Source organism: Chelonia mydas, chromosome 4 (genome assembly GCF_015237465.2).
Source record: "Chelonia mydas isolate rCheMyd1 chromosome 4, rCheMyd1.pri.v2, whole genome shotgun sequence".
Lineage (NCBI taxonomy): Eukaryota > Metazoa > Chordata > Testudines > Cheloniidae > Chelonia > Chelonia mydas.
In genome coordinates this window covers 98,948,336-98,968,684 of record NC_057852.1, presented here as the reverse complement: position 1 = coordinate 98,968,684, position 20,349 = coordinate 98,948,336, and the positions used below count along the sequence as shown (strand labels likewise).

The 20,349-nt window shown below is 43.7% G+C and overlaps 1 protein-coding gene across 4 annotated transcripts in view; it reads left to right on the top strand.

Annotated features, from left to right (window-relative positions):
• NWD2 (NACHT and WD repeat domain containing 2) overlaps positions 1-20,349 on the top strand; it is a 132,628-nt gene that overhangs the window by 55,837 nt on the left and 56,442 nt on the right. The window contains exons 1-2 of one of the 4 annotated variants that reach the window (XM_037897953.2): positions 11,838-11,910; positions 15,560-15,662. The exons of 1 other annotated variant lie outside the window; for it this stretch is intronic. Coding sequence is in view for 2 of the 3 variants with exons in the window: in XM_037897952.2 (XP_037753880.1) it covers positions 15,560-15,676 (117 nt within the window). In the remaining variant the exon portion in view is untranslated. Of the gene's footprint in view, positions 1-11,837; positions 11,911-15,559; positions 15,677-20,349 lie in introns of those variants that run through there. 2 more of the 4 variants (XM_043544540.1, XM_037897952.2) reach the window with 2 other exon arrangements.

The following is a 20,349-nucleotide window of genomic DNA, read 5'->3' as shown; positions in this document are numbered from 1 at the left end:
CCAAAACAGAATGTACATGGTACACATATAGTAACTCCTCACTTAAAATCATCCCAGTTAACGTTGTTTCATTGTTACATTGCTGATCAATTAGGGAACATGCTTGTTTAAAGTTGTGCAATGCTCCCTTATAACGTTGTTTGGCAGCCGCCTGCTTTTTCCACTGCTTGCAGGAAGAGCTGCCCATTGGAGCTAGCTGGTGGGGGCTTGGAACCAGGGTGGACCGGCAGCCCCCCTATCAGCTCCCCGCTCCCCTAAGTTCCCTGTGCAGCAGCCGCCCAGCAGGCTATCAATTGCCAGCAGTTCAGCTGTCCCTCCCTCCACTGCCGTGTGCTGCTCCTGCCCTCTGCCTTGGAGCTGCTCCATGGAGCCTCCTGCTTGGTGTGCGGGGAAGAGGGGGGCTAATGTCAGGGTGTCCCCCTCCCCCCTGCTCCTGCACCCCGCTTACCCCATCTTCCATAGAGCAGGGGGGACACACGACAGGGCTCAGGACAGAGGGAGCTTCCTGGCAGCAGCTGCCATCTCAGCTTGCTGATTAACTTAAAAAGGCAGTGTACTTAGAGTGGGGTCAGCGTACTTAAAGGAGCAATGCGCATCTCTCTCTCATAGGGTGTGTGTCTCTGTCTGCCATGGTGTCTCCCCTCCCTCCATTCGTGCTGCCTTGTAGAGTGTGAGGCTACATTAACAACACTGAGTTAACCCTTGAGGGCTCAGCCAGTTGCTACTTCATCATTTAGCAGTAAGGCATCCCCTGGGAAATATCCCACCCTCTGACTTCACCACCTCAACCAAGCTTCACAATCATCATCGCTGTGTACCAGTATTAAATTGTTTGTTTAAAACTTATACTGTCTGTGTGTGTATGTGTATATATATATACATACATATATATAATGTCTTTTTTGTCTGGTGAAAAAAATTTCCCTGGAACCTAACCCCCCCATTTACATTAATTCTTATGGGGAAATTGGATTCACTCAACATAATTTTGCTTAAAGTCGCATTTTTCAGGAACATAACTACAACATTAAGCGAGGAGTTACTGTACAATGCTCACCACTCCGAATAAGACAGATGAACTTTTCCCTGCTGGCCAGTCAGGATCAGGTCCAGCTGGGGGGCTCCAGTTTCTGCATGGTGTCATTGGCAAAGTGTTGAGGTCTGGCAGCTCTGTTCTTGGGCCTGTGAACTTCCTTTTGGACCCCAGTTTATATAGTGAAACTTGAGTCCTGCTTAGCTATACCTTAACCAATCCTAACATATTGTAACAAAATTCTCTAACAGTCATACCCCACCACCTTAATTAATTTACACCTAGCAAAATTAATTATGAAACAGACAGAAAATCAAAGAACCGGACAGAAATCATACAAACAATAGGGAAGTGGGGACCATAAAGATAAAACAAAAAAGAAATGAGGATTTCACAACCACAACTATTGATAAGTGATTTCTTACCAGACAGAATGCTATCAAACTAAGTTTTCTTTAACCAGTTTAAGATTTGTTGCAAGGATAGGTTCTGGGTTAGTGTTTTTGTTGTGTGGTGTGTAGTTGCTGGTGAGTATTTGCTTCAGGTTGGGTGGCTGTCTGTAAGCGAGGATTGCCCTGTCTCCCAAGGTCTGTGAGAGTGAGGGATCATCCTTCAGGATAGGTTTTAGATCCTTTATGATGCGCTGGAGAAGTTTTAGTTGGGGGCTGAAGGTGACGTCTAGTGGTGTTCAGTTACTTTCCTTGGTGGGCCTGTCCTGTAGTAGGTGACTTCTGGGTACTCTTCTGGCTCTGTCAATCTGTTTCTTCACTTCAGCAGGTGGGTATTGTAATTTTAAGAACGCTTGATAGAGATCCTGTAGGGTTTGTCTCTGTCTGAGGGATTGACGCAAATGCGTTTGTATCTTAGAGCTTGGGGCTGTAGACAATGGATCATGTGATGTGGTCTGGATGAAAACTGGAGGCATGTAGGTAAGTATAGCGGTCAGTTGGTTTCTGGCATAGGGTGGTGTTTATGTGACCATAGCTTATTAGCACTGTAGTGTCCAGGAAGTGGATCTCTTGTGTGGACTGGTCCAGGCTGAGGTTGATGGTGGGATGGAAATTGTTGAAATCATGGTGGAATTCCTCAAGGGCTTCTTTTCCATGGGTCCAGATGATGAAGATGTCATCAATGTAGCACAAGTAGAGTAGGGGCATTAGGGGATGAGAGCTGTGGAAGCATTGTTCTAAGTCAGCCATAAAAATGTTGGCATACTGTGAGAGTAGGTTAGCCCTATTTCTACTTACAACTTGGAGGAGGAACAGGAACAGAGCAAGTGCAAGCCTGAGTGCCAGTCAGGATTTAAATAGTGTCTCTTCACTCTTTGATGTAGCCAGTTGAATGGTTTGATAAAGTCCCAGACTTGTATTTCCAGAAGCAATGAAGAAATTTCCTTTCCTGTTGACTTTGGTCTTGGATCTTGCAAGATGCTGAGTGTGCAGCCCTAGATCCAGTTAAACACATATTTGACTTTAAGCATGAGAGAAAAATCCCTTTGAAATCAATGGGAGCCAATCACCTTTAACAAGTTGCTCTTGTCAAGTTAATTTTTAGCTCTGTCTGGTAACAATTTGAAAATGAAATGTTTCTCCATCTCCTACAAGAAACAGGTAAGGATGGCAGAAAACAAGAGCTAATTTTGGCAAGGGGTGAGAGGACAGAAGTAGAAATCCCATTACCCTGCATAAATTGGTGCAGAATACATCCTATGATAGTGTCTTCTAAAGATGTCCAGCTTTACATCTTCTTCTCCATCTATTAGGAGTGAAATAAACATAAGTAAATTGCCAAGGGTCATATACAAGGACTTAAATAGGCAGCTTCTTTTGGTGGCGATGGGAGAGGTGAATCTAGTTCCTAGAGTGCCATGCTGAACCTGTGTCTTGGGATTGTTTGTTTGCCCTCCAGCACCTCAGCTGTTTTCATTTCACATAAACTTCCAAAGTTTTGGCTGGGATATTCAATGGATCTTTGAGGAACTGGTGCTCAATTCCAGATGAAATTCAGTAGGAGTTGAGTACCTAACTTCCACAGGTTCCTTTGAAAGCCCCATCCTTCCTTGTTCGCCTCACACTTGCAAGAGCAGTACTGTGTTCTCATCAGCCAGTCTGCTGTGCCTCCGCTCCCTGTCTTGTGGTATTGGTGGAAAGATGATGCAGTGTTTACGACACTAGCTGGTGACTTGGGAGTCATGGGTTCAAGCTGCTCCTGTTCAACATCTGTAAAATGGGGGGGATAGTACTTTCCTATCTCATGGGGAAGGATAAATACAGATCTATGAGGTACTCAGATACATCAGTAATGGGGGCCATGTAAATACCTAAGATGTTCTTGAATAAACTTGTATTGCATTTAAAAAAAAAAAAGAGTCCCATTGACTTCACCGGGCTTTGGGTCAGGCTCTCAGAGAGGAGGAATAAATTCACTATACAAAATTGTAAAAATGTAATTTATCAGAAAAATCTAATGCCAAATCTTCAGGCATTCCTCCCAACACACTATTACATGCCTTTGCATTGCTTCCCCATAACTCAACATTATGAAATAAAGAAGCATTATCTTTAGTGATAACAGTTAATGTCTTTAAGCTATCATTCTGCATTTAAAGTCCTGCATCACTCTTGATATACATTCATCAGCAGGTTCTGATTGTTGTTGGGGCTTTTTCTTATGAAAATCAATATTATTTGAATTAAGAGACTCAATCTTAGATCCCCTCGAATCAAAATGGAGTTTGACAGCCTGTATGGCAGTAGAAATAGCATCCAATGTGATTTTAGATTGTGTTTATGAAAAATCTTGATGTGAGGATGCCAACTGATCAGCTGTTTGGACAGTCTCTATAGCAATGCTGCAGGGGGAGAATGCAAAGGGGAGTATAAAATAATAAAACCAGTTTCTCTTATTCTCCTGTACTATTCATGGAAAATTCTGATATATTTTATTTATCCAATTCCTTTATTTTCCTTATTCTTCAGTCATCTCTGAGGAGACATCTCAAAGAAAGGAAAGAAAGAAACAGTGTGATGTCTCCTTTAGGCATAACACCATGCATTTAATCCATAATCGGGAAGAAAACACATTCTGAGATGGGCTGTAGTATAAAAATCGAGAAAGACCTCAATTCCTGCTTTGATGATAATATATGAATATCTTAACTGAGGAAGGTTTCCCTTGTAGATATTCACAAAAATAAAACTATTTTATTAAATAGATTCAACTATTATCTGAAGACAGAGTGACATAGGCCTCAAAACATCAGGAAATTCTTCATGTAGGTGAAGGCGTAATGGGAAGCCCCACAAGCGCAGAGGCAGACGTTAACTGTTTTACATACATGTCCTGAAACAATTGCGGATCCATAAAAGGCAATGACTAGTCAAATCTAGTTTTGACTAGAGCTGTCAAGCAATTAAAAATATTAATCGCCCAATTAATCGCACTGTTAAACAACAATCGAATACCATTTATTTAAATATGTTTAATGTTTTCTACATTTTCAAATATACTGCTTTCAGTTACAACACAGAATATCAAGTGTATAGTGCTCACTTTACATTTATTTTTGATTACAAGTATTTACACTGTAAAAAACAAAAAATCGTATTTTTCAGTTCACCTAATACAAATAATGTAATACAATCTCTTTATTATGAAAGGTGAACTTACAAATGTAGAATTATGTATAAAAAATAACTGCATTCAAAAATAAAACAATGTAAAACTTTAGAGCCTACAAGCCACTCAGTCCTACTTGTTCAGCCAATTGCTCAGACAAACAAGTTTGTTTACAGGTTTCAGAGTAACAGCCGTGTTAGTCTGTATTCGCAAAAAGAAAAGGAGTACTTGTGGCACCTTAGAGACTAACCAATTTATTTGAGCATGAGCTTTCGTGAGCTACAGCTCACTTCATTGGATGCAACATCGGATGTTTACATTTGCAGGAGATCATGCTGCCCGCTTCTTGTTTACAATGTCACCTGTAAGTGAGAACAGGCATTCTTACGGCACTACTGTAGCTGGAATTGCAAATTTTTTACGTGCCAGATGCGCTAAAGATTCATATGTCCCTTTATACTTTAACCACCATACCAGGGGATATGCATCCATGCTGATGACAGGTTCTGCTTGATAACAATCCAAAGCAGTGCAGACCAACACATGTTCATTTTCATTATCTGAGTCAGATGCCACCAGCAGAAGTTTGATTTTTTTTTTGGTGGTTTGGGTTCTGTAGATTCTGCATTGGAGTGTTGCTCTTTTAAGACTTCTGAAAGCATGCTCCACACCTCGTCCCTCTCAGTTTGGAAGGCACTTCAGATTCTTAAACCTTGGGTCGAGTGCTGTAGCTATCTTTAGAAATCTCACATTGGTATCTTCTTTGCATTTTGTCAAATCTGCAGTGAAAATGTTCTTAAAATGAACAACATGTGCTGGGTCATCATCCGAGACTGCTAAACATGAAATATATGGCAGAATGTGGGTAAAACAGAGCAGGGGACATACAATTCTGCCCCAAAGAGTTCAGTCACAAATTTAATTAACGCATTATTTTTTTTAACGAGCGTCATCAGCCTGGAATCATGTCCTCTGGAATGGTGGCCGAAGCATGAAGGGACATACGAATGTTTAGCATAACTGGCACATAAATACCTTTTGCAATGCCAGCTTCAAAAGTGCCTTGCAAATGCCTGTTCTCACTTTCTGGTGACATTGTAAACAAGAAGCGGGCAGCATTATCTCCTACAAATGCAAACAAACTTGTTTGTCTGAGCAATTGGCTGAACAAGAAGTAGGACTGAGTGAACTTGTAGGCTCTGAAGTTTTATGTTGTTTTGTTTTTGAGTGCAGTTATGTAACAAAAAAAAATCTACATTTGTAAATTGCAATTTCAAGACAGAGATCGCACCACAGTACTTTTATGAGGTGAACTGAAAAATACTATTTCTTTTATCATTTTTACAGTGCAGATATTTGTAATAAAAAATAATATACACTTTGATTTCAGCTACAACCCAATATATATGAAAATGTAGAAAAACATCCAAAATATTTAATAAATTTCAATTGGTATTCTACTGTTTAACAGTGCAATTAAAATTGCGATCAATCGTGATTCATTTTTTTAAATTAATCATGTGAGTTAACTGCAATTACTCGACAGCCCTAGTTTTGACATTAGTACACAAGTGATTTTAGCAGATTTTTTTGGCTCAAGTGGGAAAGAAAGGTTATATAAAAATTACAAAGGGGAAGTGAGAGAGCATTCTGCAGCAGCTCTGAGATGGATTTTTCTCTCATAAAAATATCTTTTTCTTGGCAGTCCGACCTCCCACTATTTTATGGTTATTATGGGAAGCATTATCTTTTAATACACACAATCATTATTATTAATTATTAGTTTGCAGTGATGCCCATGAAGTGCTAGGCACTTTTCAAACATACAAGAAGGGACATAGCTTCTTCCTGTAATAGATACAGTATTTGGGTGGATGAAAGGGGAGTACTTTACTTTTTATTCTTTATATGTGGTCCTCTACTTATAAGCTCTGATCAGTGTCTGGCTACCATGAAAGCCACATACTGCAGAGCAAGGGTCTCAAACTCAATTTACCGTGGGCCAGTGCCAGTCCTCAAATCCTCCCAGCGGGCCAATAACATCACTTATGCCACTTAGAATCCGCCCCCCAAAACTCCGCTCCCCCAAAACTCTGCCCCACACTTGCCTAAGGCTCTGGAAGGGAGTTTGGGTGGGGAAGGAGGTCTGGGGTGCGGGCTCTGGGAGGGAGTTTGGGGGTGGGAGGGGGTGCAGGCTCTGGGAGGGGGGAAGGGGGTGCGGCACTTACCTGGGGCTCCAAGGTGGGGAGGGCCTGGGGGCTTTGGTGCGCTGCTGCCGCCAGGCACCGCCCCCCACAGCTTCCCATTTGCCGCAGGGGCACTCGGAGCGTGGGTAGCGTGCAGAGGCACAGCCCCGCCCGGCAGCCGCAGGGAGGGGCCGGCAGACACGTGGAGCGAGCAAGCAAACACCACTCAGCTCCACTGCACTGGTGGGGCCCTGGGCCATTTTAAATCACCCGGGGAAGGGGAGCGCCCAGGGGCGACAGGTGGGGCCAAGGGAGAGAGCTGGCCCCAAAACTGCTGGAGCCCTGCGGGCCACACCGGGGAGGTTTGCGGGCCGTGACTTTGAGACCCCTGCTGTAGAGTATACTCAAGTCATCATCAACTTGATAAACTGTGACCTAACTTAAATTCATTCTAATATATTCAGTGGTCCAGTTTTCTCTGAGTCATCCGGCTTCACCGATAACAGGGTCTCAATTGTTGCAAAACCTCAGATCTGCCAGGCTTCCTGTGTTGACCACTCCTGTGGAACACAATTACCATATGTGGGGAAATGTGACTGAATACATTAATTCCATCTCTGAATTGGTTTAGGGTACTCTATTTGTTCCATTTGTTTTCCTTTGAATCACGAAAATGTTTCTGAAAAATTATGTATTTTGATTTGGACTGTTATTAAAATAGAGATAAAAAGTACGCTAGAAAGGATACCTCCAGAACACATATTTTGAATCTTTAAACAGCTTGACGTATATCTGTTTCTCTAGGTTTCTTTTAAACTGAGAAACTAGTTCGTAATGGAAACATTTTCTCAGGATAATTAGCAACTGTTAAGTGGGGGCATCTTGTGGTGTATAGTGGCAGGGGGGAGTGAAGATATATGATAAATGGAATGTGACAAAGCTCTGTCCTTGCCTCCGTGGGTCCTGCGTTTCCTGGCGGATTTCGCTAGCCTCAGAGGCTCACTGTGACCCTCCACATAACCCTTCTCTCTCTAGAGACAAGGGTCACAGTCTACTGAGCCATTTTCATCATAAGCCAGCGAGGGAGGTGAGGAGAAGTTATCCTTCCTTGCACAGTCTCTGTTGTCTCCCAGTCTCAGTGATTAATCAGGGGGGAAAGGTTGGAGGGGGAGCCCGGGCCCACCCTCTACTCCGGACTCCAGCCCAGGGACCCTAATAGTATCAGCTATGGTAGCTGACCTTTTAGAAACATAACATGTACAATTCCCTGGGCTACTTCCCCCACAGCAGCCCTCACTTCCTCAAGCTCCACTTCACCCTTACCTCAGGGCCTCCTTCCTTGTGCCTGATATGGTGTGTACTATTCAGCCTCTCCAACAGTGCAACTTCCTCCCACAGCTCCTGACATGCACACCCACCTGACTAACTGGGAGGCTTTTAACTAGTTTCAGCCAGCCCTTGATTGGCTTCAGGTGTCCCAATCTACCTAGCCTTCTCCCTGCCTTCTGGAAAGTTCTTAATTGGCCCCAGGTGTCTTAATTGACCTGGAGCAGATGCCATTTCACTTATCCTGGTACCAGTGATTTGTTTAGCCTGGAGCCGATATATCTATCTCTCACTACTTTTCTATAGCCATATGGCCTTGTCCCGTCACAGGAAGAAAGAAAATCCAGTGTGCACAAGCAAATGAAGGCAGCCAGCTTCAAGCAAAAAAGTTCACATATATTGTTAACAATTTACAGTGTTTTCTGCTTAAAGGGTTCAACAGGATAATGCACCCTACAGAAAGATATGCAAAATAAAATGCTAACTTCTTTCAGTTAGTAAGAAAAAAAGATTGACCTATAAAGATGATAGGAGTTGTTATGACAGAAGCTGAAGAAAGCAAACAGAAAACACTGACTCATGAGTGAAAAACTTAAAAAAAAAAAAAAAAAGAAAGAAAGAAATCAGATGTGCAAGTAGACTAGCCCCAAAGTCAGTCTAGGTTGGGCAGTCAGCACTTACACAGAGCGTCAGGTTGGCAACCCACCTAGGCAATAACACTGAGTAATATTTCTATTAGGGTGGACATTTGGTGAGCAATGTCTCCAATTATAAGTAATAAATACATTTTGACATCATTCACAAGCATCTTCTTGTTCCACTGTATCCCATATACCCCTTCTTTCTAAATTTTCAGTGTCCTTCATGCACATATAGGTTTGACACCTATATCAGCTCGCTGGGCAGGGCAAACTTCTCATGTATCCCATTGTGACAGTTGATTTTTGATAGCCTGACACTGAATCACCACATTGCAATGCAACATCATGACGTCAAGATGCAGAGTCATCATGTTGTAACACAATGCTGTGAGGTCATGATGCAAGATTAGGTCATGATGGTATAATGCCAGTCCTGAAAGATATTTTTTGAGACATTACAGCAGGGGTAGGCAAACTTTTTGGCCCGAGGGCCACATCTGGGTGGGGAAATTGCATGCAGGGCCATGAATGTAGGCTGGGGTAGGGGGTTGGGGTGCAGTGTGCAGGAAGGGGCTCAGGGTGAGGGGTTAAGTCAGAGGAGGGGTGTGGGATGTACGAGGGGGCTCAGGGGGGGTTGGGGTTCAGGAGGTGGTGTGGAGTGCAAGAGGGGGCTCAGGGCAGGGGTGCAGGGAGGAGGCTCGGGGCAGGGGACTCAGGACAGGGAGTGGGGTGCGGGAGGGTTTTGGGGTGCGGGCTCCAGCCCGGCGCCACTTACATGAAGCAGCTCCAGGGTGGCAGCAGCATGCACCGGGGCCAGGGCAGGCTGCCTGCCCTGGCCCCGCGCCGCTCCCGGAAGCTGCCAGCACCACATCCCTGCGGCCCCTGGGGGAAGTGGGGGCAGAGGGCTCCGCGCGCTGCCCTCACCTGTGGGTACCTCCCCCAAAACTCCCATTGGCCGGGGTTCCCCGTTCCCGTCCAGTGGGAGCTGTTGGGGGTGGTGCCTGCAGGCAAGGGCAGCGCACGGAGCCCTCTGCCCGCCCCCTCACCAAAGGGACTGCAGGGACATGGTGCTGGCTGCGTCTGGGAGTGGCGCAGGGCCCGCAGCGCCACGGGGCTGGCAATCCCGCAGGCTGGATCCAAGGCCCTGATGGGCCGTATCCAGCCCACAGTCCGTAGTGTGCCCACCCCTGCATTACAGCCAAATTTTCAAAAGTGCCTCTTATTTTTGTGCACACAAAGTTGTGCAAGCACACCTGTTTGGATATGCAGTTACTAGGCACAAAATTACAAACCACTATTGAAAATTTGGTCCATTGTTATGTAGGATACAGAAGAGCTCAGGCAAAATTGGGATGGAAGCATGCTTATGAGCAATAAAGCGTAGGAATTTATCCTAGAATTATTTATTTTCTGTGTCTCTTTATTGGTTTTGGATACCCCTAAGCATAGGCGCCAACTTCCTCTCAACCCTCTCTCCACTCCCAGGCCTGCCCCCACTCCACCCCTTCCTCCAAGCCCCCACCCCTGCCCTGCCTTTTCCCTCCCTTGCTCCGCCCACACCTTCCCTCAAGGCCCCTCCCCCGCCCTGCTTCTTCCCTCCCCTGCCCCACCTCTTTCCACCAAGCATGTCCCATCCTTGCTCTTCCCCCTCCCTCCCAGCGCCACCTGATGCCATAGAACAGCTGTTCCAGAGCATGCAGGAGGCACTGGGAGGGAGGGGAGGAGTTGATCAGCAGGGCCACCAGCGAGTGGGAGGTGCTGGGAAGAGGGAGGGAGCTTGGCTGCCAGTGGGTGCTAAGCACCCACTAATTTTTTTTCTGTGGGTGCTCCAGCCGTGGAGTCAGCACCTATGTCTCTAAGATTTGCTTGCCAAAGCATGTTTACTAGTGCTAAGTGAACTGTAGCTGCGAAAGATTCATCATTTGTGTTGCAATAAATTGCCTAGAGAGATTGTGGAATCTCCATCACTGAGATTTTTAAGAGCAAGTTAGAAAAACACCTGTCAGGAATGGTCTAGAGAATACTTAGTCCTGCCATGAGTGCAGGGGACTGGACTAGATGACCTCTCAAGGTCCCTTACGATTCTACGATTTAATAATGTTGCCATTAGTAGGAAAAATTGATGATAGTCAGTTAGTTCTTCGATGCAATCCTGTAAATTGTAAATCCTGTAAATTGTAAATTAGATGCAATCCTGTAAATCCTTCGATGTAAAAAAATCCTTATTTACAAAGACTATATACAAAGTCTTTTCCCCTGAACACAGAAGCAGGAAGCAATTTCTTTGTTCAGAAATCTGTGCTCACTTTCCCGTCAGTCCTGTGTCTCAAGGAGTTCTGTTTCTGTTCACTCTCTAGGCTTTGCTATCATCTGCTTCTCTGGCTGCTTTCTGCTTCCGACCAAGAGAGACACACACCTCCACCAATCAATTCTTCAGCCTCTGCATTTTCAATCAGTCCCACAGAAACCCTTCTTATTCTCCCTGAGTTAGTTCTTGTTCAGCCCTTCCCATGCTGGTCTGTGCCTTCAGCAATGGTGTCTATTGTTTCAGCTGTCCCTGAACCCATGGGCATTTAGTTGCTCCTTCATTTAGCATGAATGAAAGGTGGCTAGTGCATCCACCAGCTTCAGCAAGATAATGTGATTGCCTAAAAACATGCTCCAACAACATCCTCTCGTCTAGCACAACAGTAATAATGTATTTCCCACGTGTTAGTAACGGGAGATTCTAAACTTCACTTTTGCTCAGAAAGGAAAGATTATTCACCAGTCACTGTAGTTCTTTTACAGTGCTGCCTCTGCATTAATACATGCTCCACCCCCATTCATGCCTTCAGCATTCTACCATCATCGGGCTCTGAGGTTTTCTTGGAAGGGACTGAGGCAAGTGGGCCCCAACTACCCTTTTACAACCATTGCTCCAAGCATTCATTTCCAGCATCCCAATGAACCCTGCTTTTGAGAAAGTACCTGAAGCTACAATAAAAAGAAAGCTCATCTATGCAGGAGACAGAACTTACTCAGGGGCCAGCCCAAGACTGTGGAATAAGCTCCCCAGCAGCTAAAGACCATCACAAACCTCAGCCCCTGCTGGTGTAAGTGCAAGGTGCGTTTCTTTGACCTTGCCTTTTCTAACATAAACATATAACGTGTGAGTATATAATATATTTTATTGGACCAACTTCTGTGGGTGAAAGAGACAAGCTTTCAAGCTTACACAGAGCTCTTCTTCAGGTCTGGAAAAGGTACTCAGGTCTGGTCTAAACTACAGACCTCTATCGGTATAACAACATCACTCAGGTGTGGATTTTTCACACCCTTGAGCGACATACCTACCTAGCCCCCCGTGTACACAGCGTTATGTCAGCAGGAGAGCTTCTTCTGCCATCCTAGCTGCCACCTCTCAGGGAGGTGGATTAACTACACTGACAGGAGAGCACTCTCCCGTTGGCTTGGAGCATCTTCATGAAAGCACTTCAGTGGCGCAGCTGCATCGGTGCAACTACACCCACGCAGTGTTTTAAGGGTAGACTTGCCCACAGAGTGTCACAGCTAAAAACAAGGTGGAACGGATTGTTTAGCATAAGAAGTTAACACATACTAAGAAACCTTTCAAGGTGAAGTGCCCAGTTAACATCTCTGGAGTCCTAGAACAAAGAAGCGGGGGCAGGGGGAGTTAGTGGGTTACAGATTGTTGTAATAAGCCATAAATCCACTGGCTTTATTAAGTCCATGATTATTAGTATCTAACAAAGTTATGAATTTAAGCTCCCAGGCTCGTCTTTTGAAGGTGTTACACAGGTTTCCTTTGAGGATGAGGACTGAGAGGTCAGATATAGAGTGATCAGTTTGAGAAGTGTTCACCCACTGAGGATATGGTGTTTTTGTCTTTTATCACTTTCTTGCGTGTGTTCATTCAAGAGCCTAGTGATTGTCTCATTTCACCCACACAGTTGTTGTTGGGGCATTTAGTGCATTGGATGAGGGACGTCACATGCTGTGATAACTGTGTTCGGGGGCGTAAGTTTTGCATCAGTTGTTACGGCGGAGTCTGGTGCTGCTTTGAGTTGGTGTGTCCTGGCCTGTGGGGAGTTTGCTTCTGATGATGAGCTTGGCAAGGTTGAGGGTTGTTTGAAGGCAGAAGGGGGGCAGGGTTGGGAAAGATTTCTTTCAGGATGTGGTCCCCATCAAATATTGATTATAATTGTTTAATGATACCTTGTATGGGTTCCAGTGTGGGGTGTTAGGTGACAACTAGATATGTGCAATTGGATCAGATTTTTTTTCCATATTGAAGCAGATTCTCTCAGGGTATTTTGGTAGCCTGTTCCATGATGCCATCTAGTTCTGAGACCAACATGGCTACAACAACACTGTGAACAATAACACACACACTACAAAACAAAACACTGCCTACTACACACACTTTTTCACCTGGGGAGAGGATGAGAGAACAAATGTGACAGACGTTAGTCCCATTGCTCAGTGCATTAAAGGAAGGTGCTCAAATACTACAGTGATGAGCACAGAATAAGAACCTGAAAAGAACAGAAAGTCAGTGGCACCAGGTATTCACCCCACAAGAAAAAAACTGTGAAAATATAGAATTCCTGGTCAGTCGTCTTTCTTTTTTGTCAGTAAAGAAAGAAGTTATGACTTAGAAAACACCCAAGGAGAAGCCTTTTGAGAAAGCTGACATTTTTACTTAGTCCCATTTCTGGAGATAATCACATTTTAATAAATCAGAATGCATTTACCATGCATTCAAGGCACAAAGTTTGATTCATAAAGTAAGAAGACAATAACAATAAAATCATTTAAACATAAGATACTAGGTTTTTCTCTATCCTACTGAAATTTTGCTGGGAGATTTTGTTATGAGAAAGATACCTTCTCACCTTTCATAACACATAGAGGAAAGGCACACAGCGTGCTGGAAAGTTAGCCCTTGACACACTGTTCTCTCTTCTGTCCTAGCTCAAGTTCTCTGACTTCTGACTGGTCAGTTAGAGTAAAAATTTCCTTTGATGCCTGAGAAAATTCTTGAGTGACATAAGTTCATCCAGCTGCAAATTCAAATACGGTATCTTTGGAGCTGAGAATGACTGAATTAGTTAATTTATGTCTTATGCAATTCTAATATTCAGGCATCTGATGAAAACAACACAGAGTTCAATAATAAATTCACAGAGATAAATAATGGGAAGGAGAAAGAAATAGGGAGAAAAGAAATATTTTCACTTGTAAAGAGAAAAAGATCAATGAAGCAGAGAGATGCAGGAAAGCTGAGATGGCAAGAGCTGCAAAGAAGTTTCTTGCTCAGACCGGTGTTTGGGACAGAGTTTATGTAAAGTATAAATGTATAAAATTATTCTTTCTAACATTATGCTCTTTTATTCCACTTTATAATGCACTTCACGCTTTGGGCTGTTTCACGACATGTGGTCACTTACCTCCAGCGTGTAGTGCCTGTGGCCCCAATCCAGCAAACAGTTACACATGTGCTTAACTTTACTATGATGAGTACTCATGGCAGTAAAGCATGTGCATAACTGTTTGCAGGATTGGGTCTTATAACCCATCAGCCATTGTTACCAGAACCTTCCTAAGAAGATTTGCCGGTTTCCAAGAAGGTTAACTTGACTAATCCATCAACCATATACATTTTTAGATGGTAAGGTCTTCAGTGCAGGGACTCTCTCTTACTACTGTGTTCAAACTGCATCAAGCACAATATGGTTCCATCTTGACTGAGGCCTCTAGGTGCTATTATAATACAAATAAATATGTAAATTAATTATTTTTTTTAAATTGTGCAGTAATGACTTCTTTATAATAGTATCACATGGTTGTATTGAAAGCTGATAGTAGCATAAATAAGCAAATCGCAGTAGGATATATCATCAGTTTATTTTTAAAAAAACCTGAGACCTTTGGACAGATAAAGGACTCTCTGTTCCTTTAAATTAAGGTCCTGTAATAACAAAACTTCTATCCGTTAGTTAAAATATGTAGTGAAACCACGCTTCATCACTAAATCTCCTGAAATAAATGTAGCAACCTCAACCAGCTTCTTCCAGGCATTTGCTTGCATCTTATTAGCATTATAAAACTGAATCTATAGCAACAGATGAAAGTCATAACAGCAAGCCATCTGCTATTATAAATTCATGCATTTTTTGCTTCCAGAGCAACAAAACATTAAGGAACAAAGGAAGAGTGATATTACAATATCTAATCCAGTCGTGTCTTTTTTGTTCATTTTAGCACAGGATAGTTTGATCTCTGGTGGGTCAAAAAGTCATTGGGTGAAATCTGAGCTGTGTTGAAGTCAATGGCAAGACTCTGACTTCATAGGGGCCAGGATTTTGCTCAGAGAGTCTTATAATTATTATTATTCATTTATTATTTGCATTACAATAGCAACTAGAATCGCCATCTGCGATCAGGGCACCAATGTGCTAGGTGCTGTACAAACATATAGTAAGAGGCAATCCCTGCCCCAAAGAGTTTACAATCTAAATAGAGAAGACAGTGGGAAGGGAAACAGAGAGATAAGTTGACTTGCCTACATCACAGCGCAGGTCCATGTCAGGGAATAGCACCCAGTTCTGTCCACTGCTCTACCCACTGCCCACATTAACTCTTTAAAGATAAAAAACAAATCTCTTAACTGAGATCTTGTTCATCTTGTTATGTAGGAGAAGCTTAAACTAATGGATAAAACTAACAGTGTGTTATACATTGATTTCCAGGTCATAGACTTATACTGGGGAATAGAAACAGAAGAGTGGGACAGTCCTGAGCTCCAGAAGACTCGTATGAAGCTGTTAGAAGATTGCTTGAAAACTTCTGCAGGTCCATGTTTTGTTGTGGGTATACAAATAATGCTTTACATTAAAACAAAAATACATTGATAGCTATCGTAGCATCTGTAGTGCAGTTAAAGGCTTTTTCCTAGACAAATGTGTTTTCTCTTTTACTTCTGAAATATTTCTTGTATACTTCTTACTGTGCATTTGAAATATCAGACCTGAGATTTCCCAGACAGTTTGACATCAGTAAAGGATGACTGGCCCTTCACAACCAGCCCATTTTGGGGGGTTTGGTGCCCCCACATGGAGGGCACTGTGACTGCTGGCCAGTGGCAGCACTCCTTGGTTAGGGAATTAACTCCCAGTACTTCTCCCAAGTTCTGGTATTAGCAGGCCAACAAGGGCTTGCCTATAAAAGAACAGCAGCAGGCAGAGGTTATCCTCTTCGATCCATTCTCTGCTGGTGTGCCTGGCAGGCCCAGGAAATCATAGGATGCTATTTCAATCGGAACATCAAAATGGGAGATGGCCAGTGACAACCTGGGAAGGCTGTGGCTATCATCTTTCTCTCTCAGACACACACACGCATGCAAAACACCGATTGTTTAGTGCTGCCAGGACAGGTTGCTTTTAGAATGTACTTTAAGGTTCAATAACATTGTAGACACCTGGCAAAAAATGATAATTCCTGTGTTCATCCTCACTGGCCCTCCCATCAACTTTTGTAAAAGTGGTGTACACACTCCTGTATAATAGGAGTAGGTATTTGTTAAGGTTGTAGCTAGTATCTTACCTCAAGCTCAAGAAAAGATCTCCTGCCATAGAATCATAGAAATGTAGGGCTGGAAGGGACTTTGAGAATCATCAAGTCAAGCCCCCTGCACTTACACCATCCCTGACAAGTGTTTGTCTAACCTGTACTTAAAAATCTCCAATGATGAGAATTCCACAACCTCCCTTGGAAGCCTATTCCAGAACTTATGGTTAGAAAGGTTTTCCTAATATCTAACCTAAATCTTTTAAGCCCATTACTTGTTGCCCTACTTTCAGTGGACATGGAGAATCACTGTCTTATTTATAACAGCCCTTAACATATTTAAAGACTATCAAGGTATCTTCTTTTCTCAAAACTAAACGTACCAAATTTATTTTAACCTTTCCTATTAGGTCAGGTTTTCTAAACCTTTTATCTTTTTTTATTGCTCTCCTCTGGACTCTCTCAATATATCCACATCTTTTATAAAGTGTGGTGCCCAGAATTGAACACAGTACTCCAGCTGAGGCCTCACCAGTACTGAGTACAGCAGGGCAATTACCTCCTGTGTCTTATGTATGATATTCCTATTAATACACCCCAAAATGATATTAGCCTTTTTCACAACTACATCAAACTGTTGACTCATATTCAAATTGTGATCCACTATAACCTACAGATCCTTTTCAGCAGCACTACTTTCTATCCAGTTATTTCCCATTTTGTAGTTGTGCATTTGATTTTTTTTTCCTTTCTAAGTGTAATACTTTGTACCTGGCATTACTGAATTTAATCTTGTATTAATTTCAGACGAGTTCTCTAATTTGTCAAGGTCATTTTGAATTCTAATCCTGTCCTCCAAAGTGCTTGCAATCTGCCCAGCCTGGTGTCATCTGCAAATTTTATAAGCATACTCTCCACAGCATTATCTAAGTCGTTAACAAAAATATTGACTAGTACCAGACTCAGGACTGACCTCAGCAGATATGCCCTTCAAGTTTGACAGCGAACCATTGATAACTGCTCTGTGAGTACGGTCTTTCAGCCAATTGTGCACCCATTTTATAGTAGTTTAATCTAGATGACATTTCCCTAGTTTGCTTATGAGACTGTTATGTGGAACTGTTTTTAAAGCTTTACTAAAATCAAGATATATCACGTCTGCTGCTTCACGCACATCCACCAGGCCAGTAACACTGTCAAAAGAAGGAAATTGGGTTGATTTGGCATGATTTGTTCTTGACTAATCCACGATGGCTATTCGTTATAATCCTATTATCCTCTAGGTAGTTACAAATTTATTGTTTAATAATTTGTTCAAGTATTTTTCCAGATATCAAAGTTAGGCTGCCTTGTCTATAATTCCCCAGGGTCATCTTTGTTCCCCTTGTTAGAGATAGGTACGATGTTTGCCCATCACAATATCTTCAATTCTGAATTTATGGCGCCAAGTCAAATGTTAATTTGAGCTCAGTAACTGAAAGACACTGGGAGTAGACTGCATCAGTTAAATTCTGCAAAATAGGAATCCTCTCTTTTCAGTGAAGCATATGCACTAAATGTTGCTGGCAGTGGTGTTATATTCGTTATATGGTGCAGAATAGACTTGTAAGTGTAAAGTTTTACTTCTCTTTCCCTTAGAAAAATGTGTGCCTTGCTTTAATGAGCACATAGGTAAAAAATATGGAAAAATATTTTTGGCACATCAGTATGTGGCATATAAACTGTTTTAATCTTACGTATTGATTCTGGACAAAAATTTATCATTCTTCTGCCAACTTTTTAAATAAAGTGTTCCTTTTAACGCTTTCTGGGTAGATTAAGGTAATTAATGAGGTTGGATATACAATGGCAGAGCCAGAAATCAGTATTTGAGCAATTTAGACTAAAGCATCATAGGTCAGCATTGATATCTGAAACAAGATGCATGAAGCAATTTGGGAGGCAAGTGGATTTGTTTTGTTTATGTGTGGAGTATGTATGGGCTGGGATTCTTTGTGAGTAAGGTGAGCAAGACTATTTTACTGGAGATGTATACTGCCTGGAAGGGATTTTTAGTCAGACTGTTATTTGTTGGGGTTTCTTTGTTTTGTTATTTTTTGTTAACACCTATCTAACTTCAGTGAATAATAAACACCTGGGAACATAGTCTTTATTAAGGATTCTGCACCCTGTTCTTTGGTTAGGGAATGAGAAAACACCCAGTCAACACCTGAGACACCGAGTAATCCCTCCACTCATGACATTCCACCTATTTCAAAGTAAAGTTAAATTAAAAAAATTGTTTCTTTGGAAGACACCTTCCAGCCCTTCATTTTGCAATAAAAAGGCACATTAAGTGTCACAGACCCCATAACAAGAAATCTTAAGCAGGTCATCCGTAAAGGGCGTGTGAGTTTGTTGTCAGTGTAATGAGAGAACAATAATATCAGTTGCAGCAGCCAGCATATCCAACTTCTACAGTTAATAAGCCATGTCTTCAGCTGTATCAGAGCAGTGTTCAGGACATGTCAGCGGACGAGGACAGACACAAGGACAGATTTTAAGTGTCAGGCTGCAACTTTATTCAACTTAACCAAAGGAGGGGCGCTACCTGTCCTGTCAACCAGACTCTTGCATACGAGGCATTTTAAGTGGTTCCAGTGCAGGGTTACAAGACTCCTACTCTATAGCCCATAACTCAGGGTAGACTCTCCTCAGCTTACCCCTTAGATTCAGCTCACTCATCTGAATCCTTTCACTCACAGCCATACAACCTGCGAGGGGGACAGAAGGTACTGAAATGTGGCGGGGGGAGGAACTTGGCCCGTGCATGCCACAAGGTCTCCCCCTATCCCAGAGGCGGGCAAACTATGGCCCGCAGGACCGTCCTGCCCAGCCCCTGAGGTCCCGACCGGGGAGGCTACCCCCGGCCCCTCCCCTGCTGTTCCCCCTCCCTCGCAGCCTCAGCACGCTGAGCTGCCGGTGTTCTGGCCCACCGCTCCTGCCGGGCAGCGTGGCTGTGAGCTTCTGCCACTCTGAGTGGCGTGGTAAGGGGGCGGGGAGGGGTTGGATACGGGGCGGGGGTCCCATCAAGGGGACAGGGAGTGGTTGGATGGGGTGGAGGTTCTGGGGACTGGCAGTCAGGGGAGCAGGGGGGTTGGATAGGGGGTGGGGTCCCAGGGGACAGTCAGGGGGTGGGGGTGTGGATAGGGGTCGGGGCAGTCAGGGGACTGGGAGCAGGGGGGTTGGATAGGGTCTGGGGTCCCGGGGGGTGGTTAGGGGAAGGAGTCCCGGGGGGGGGAGGGCAGTCAGGGGACAAGAAGCGGGGGGTGGGGGTTGGATGGGTCGGAGGTTCTGAGGGGGGCAGTCAGGAGGCGGGAAGTGGGAGGGGGTGGATGGGGGCGGCGTCCAGGCTGTTTGGGGAGGCACAGCCTTCCTTACCCGGCCCTCCATAAAGTTTTGCAACCCTGATGTGGCCCTCAGGCCAAAAAGTTTGCCCACCCCTGCCCTATTCTCTGGGTATAAAAAACCTACCATCAAAATCCCAGGTCTTTTACTCTGAGAACAATCCCTGCCTTTTAACCACACTGGAAATTGGCTGCAAGTTGCGACAAACCAACATCCTTACCAAGTACTACCATTGATTACTAAATCTTATTCCTATTTAACCTAACTGTGCCTCCCGACTGCTGCAAGGAAGGCAAAAAATCCACAATTTGGCCCCAACAAGGGACCAGTCAGCTCCCCTCCTACTCCAGCGGGCCAATGGGCAGAGTAGTAGAGGCCACCCTTGCATTCCCCCAGTGTGTGCTCTCCTCCCCACTTCTATAGGGGCTGTCCCAGTCACTGCATATCCCATAAAGTTTGCCACATGTTGAGGCAGGTGGATGGCAGTAGCAGAGGAGGAGCGTGCAAAATTGGTTTCTAAACCTCCTTTAAGGTGTCCTCGTCTTGGAGCTGTTCTATGTTTTCTCAGACTCAGCAAAAGGTATAT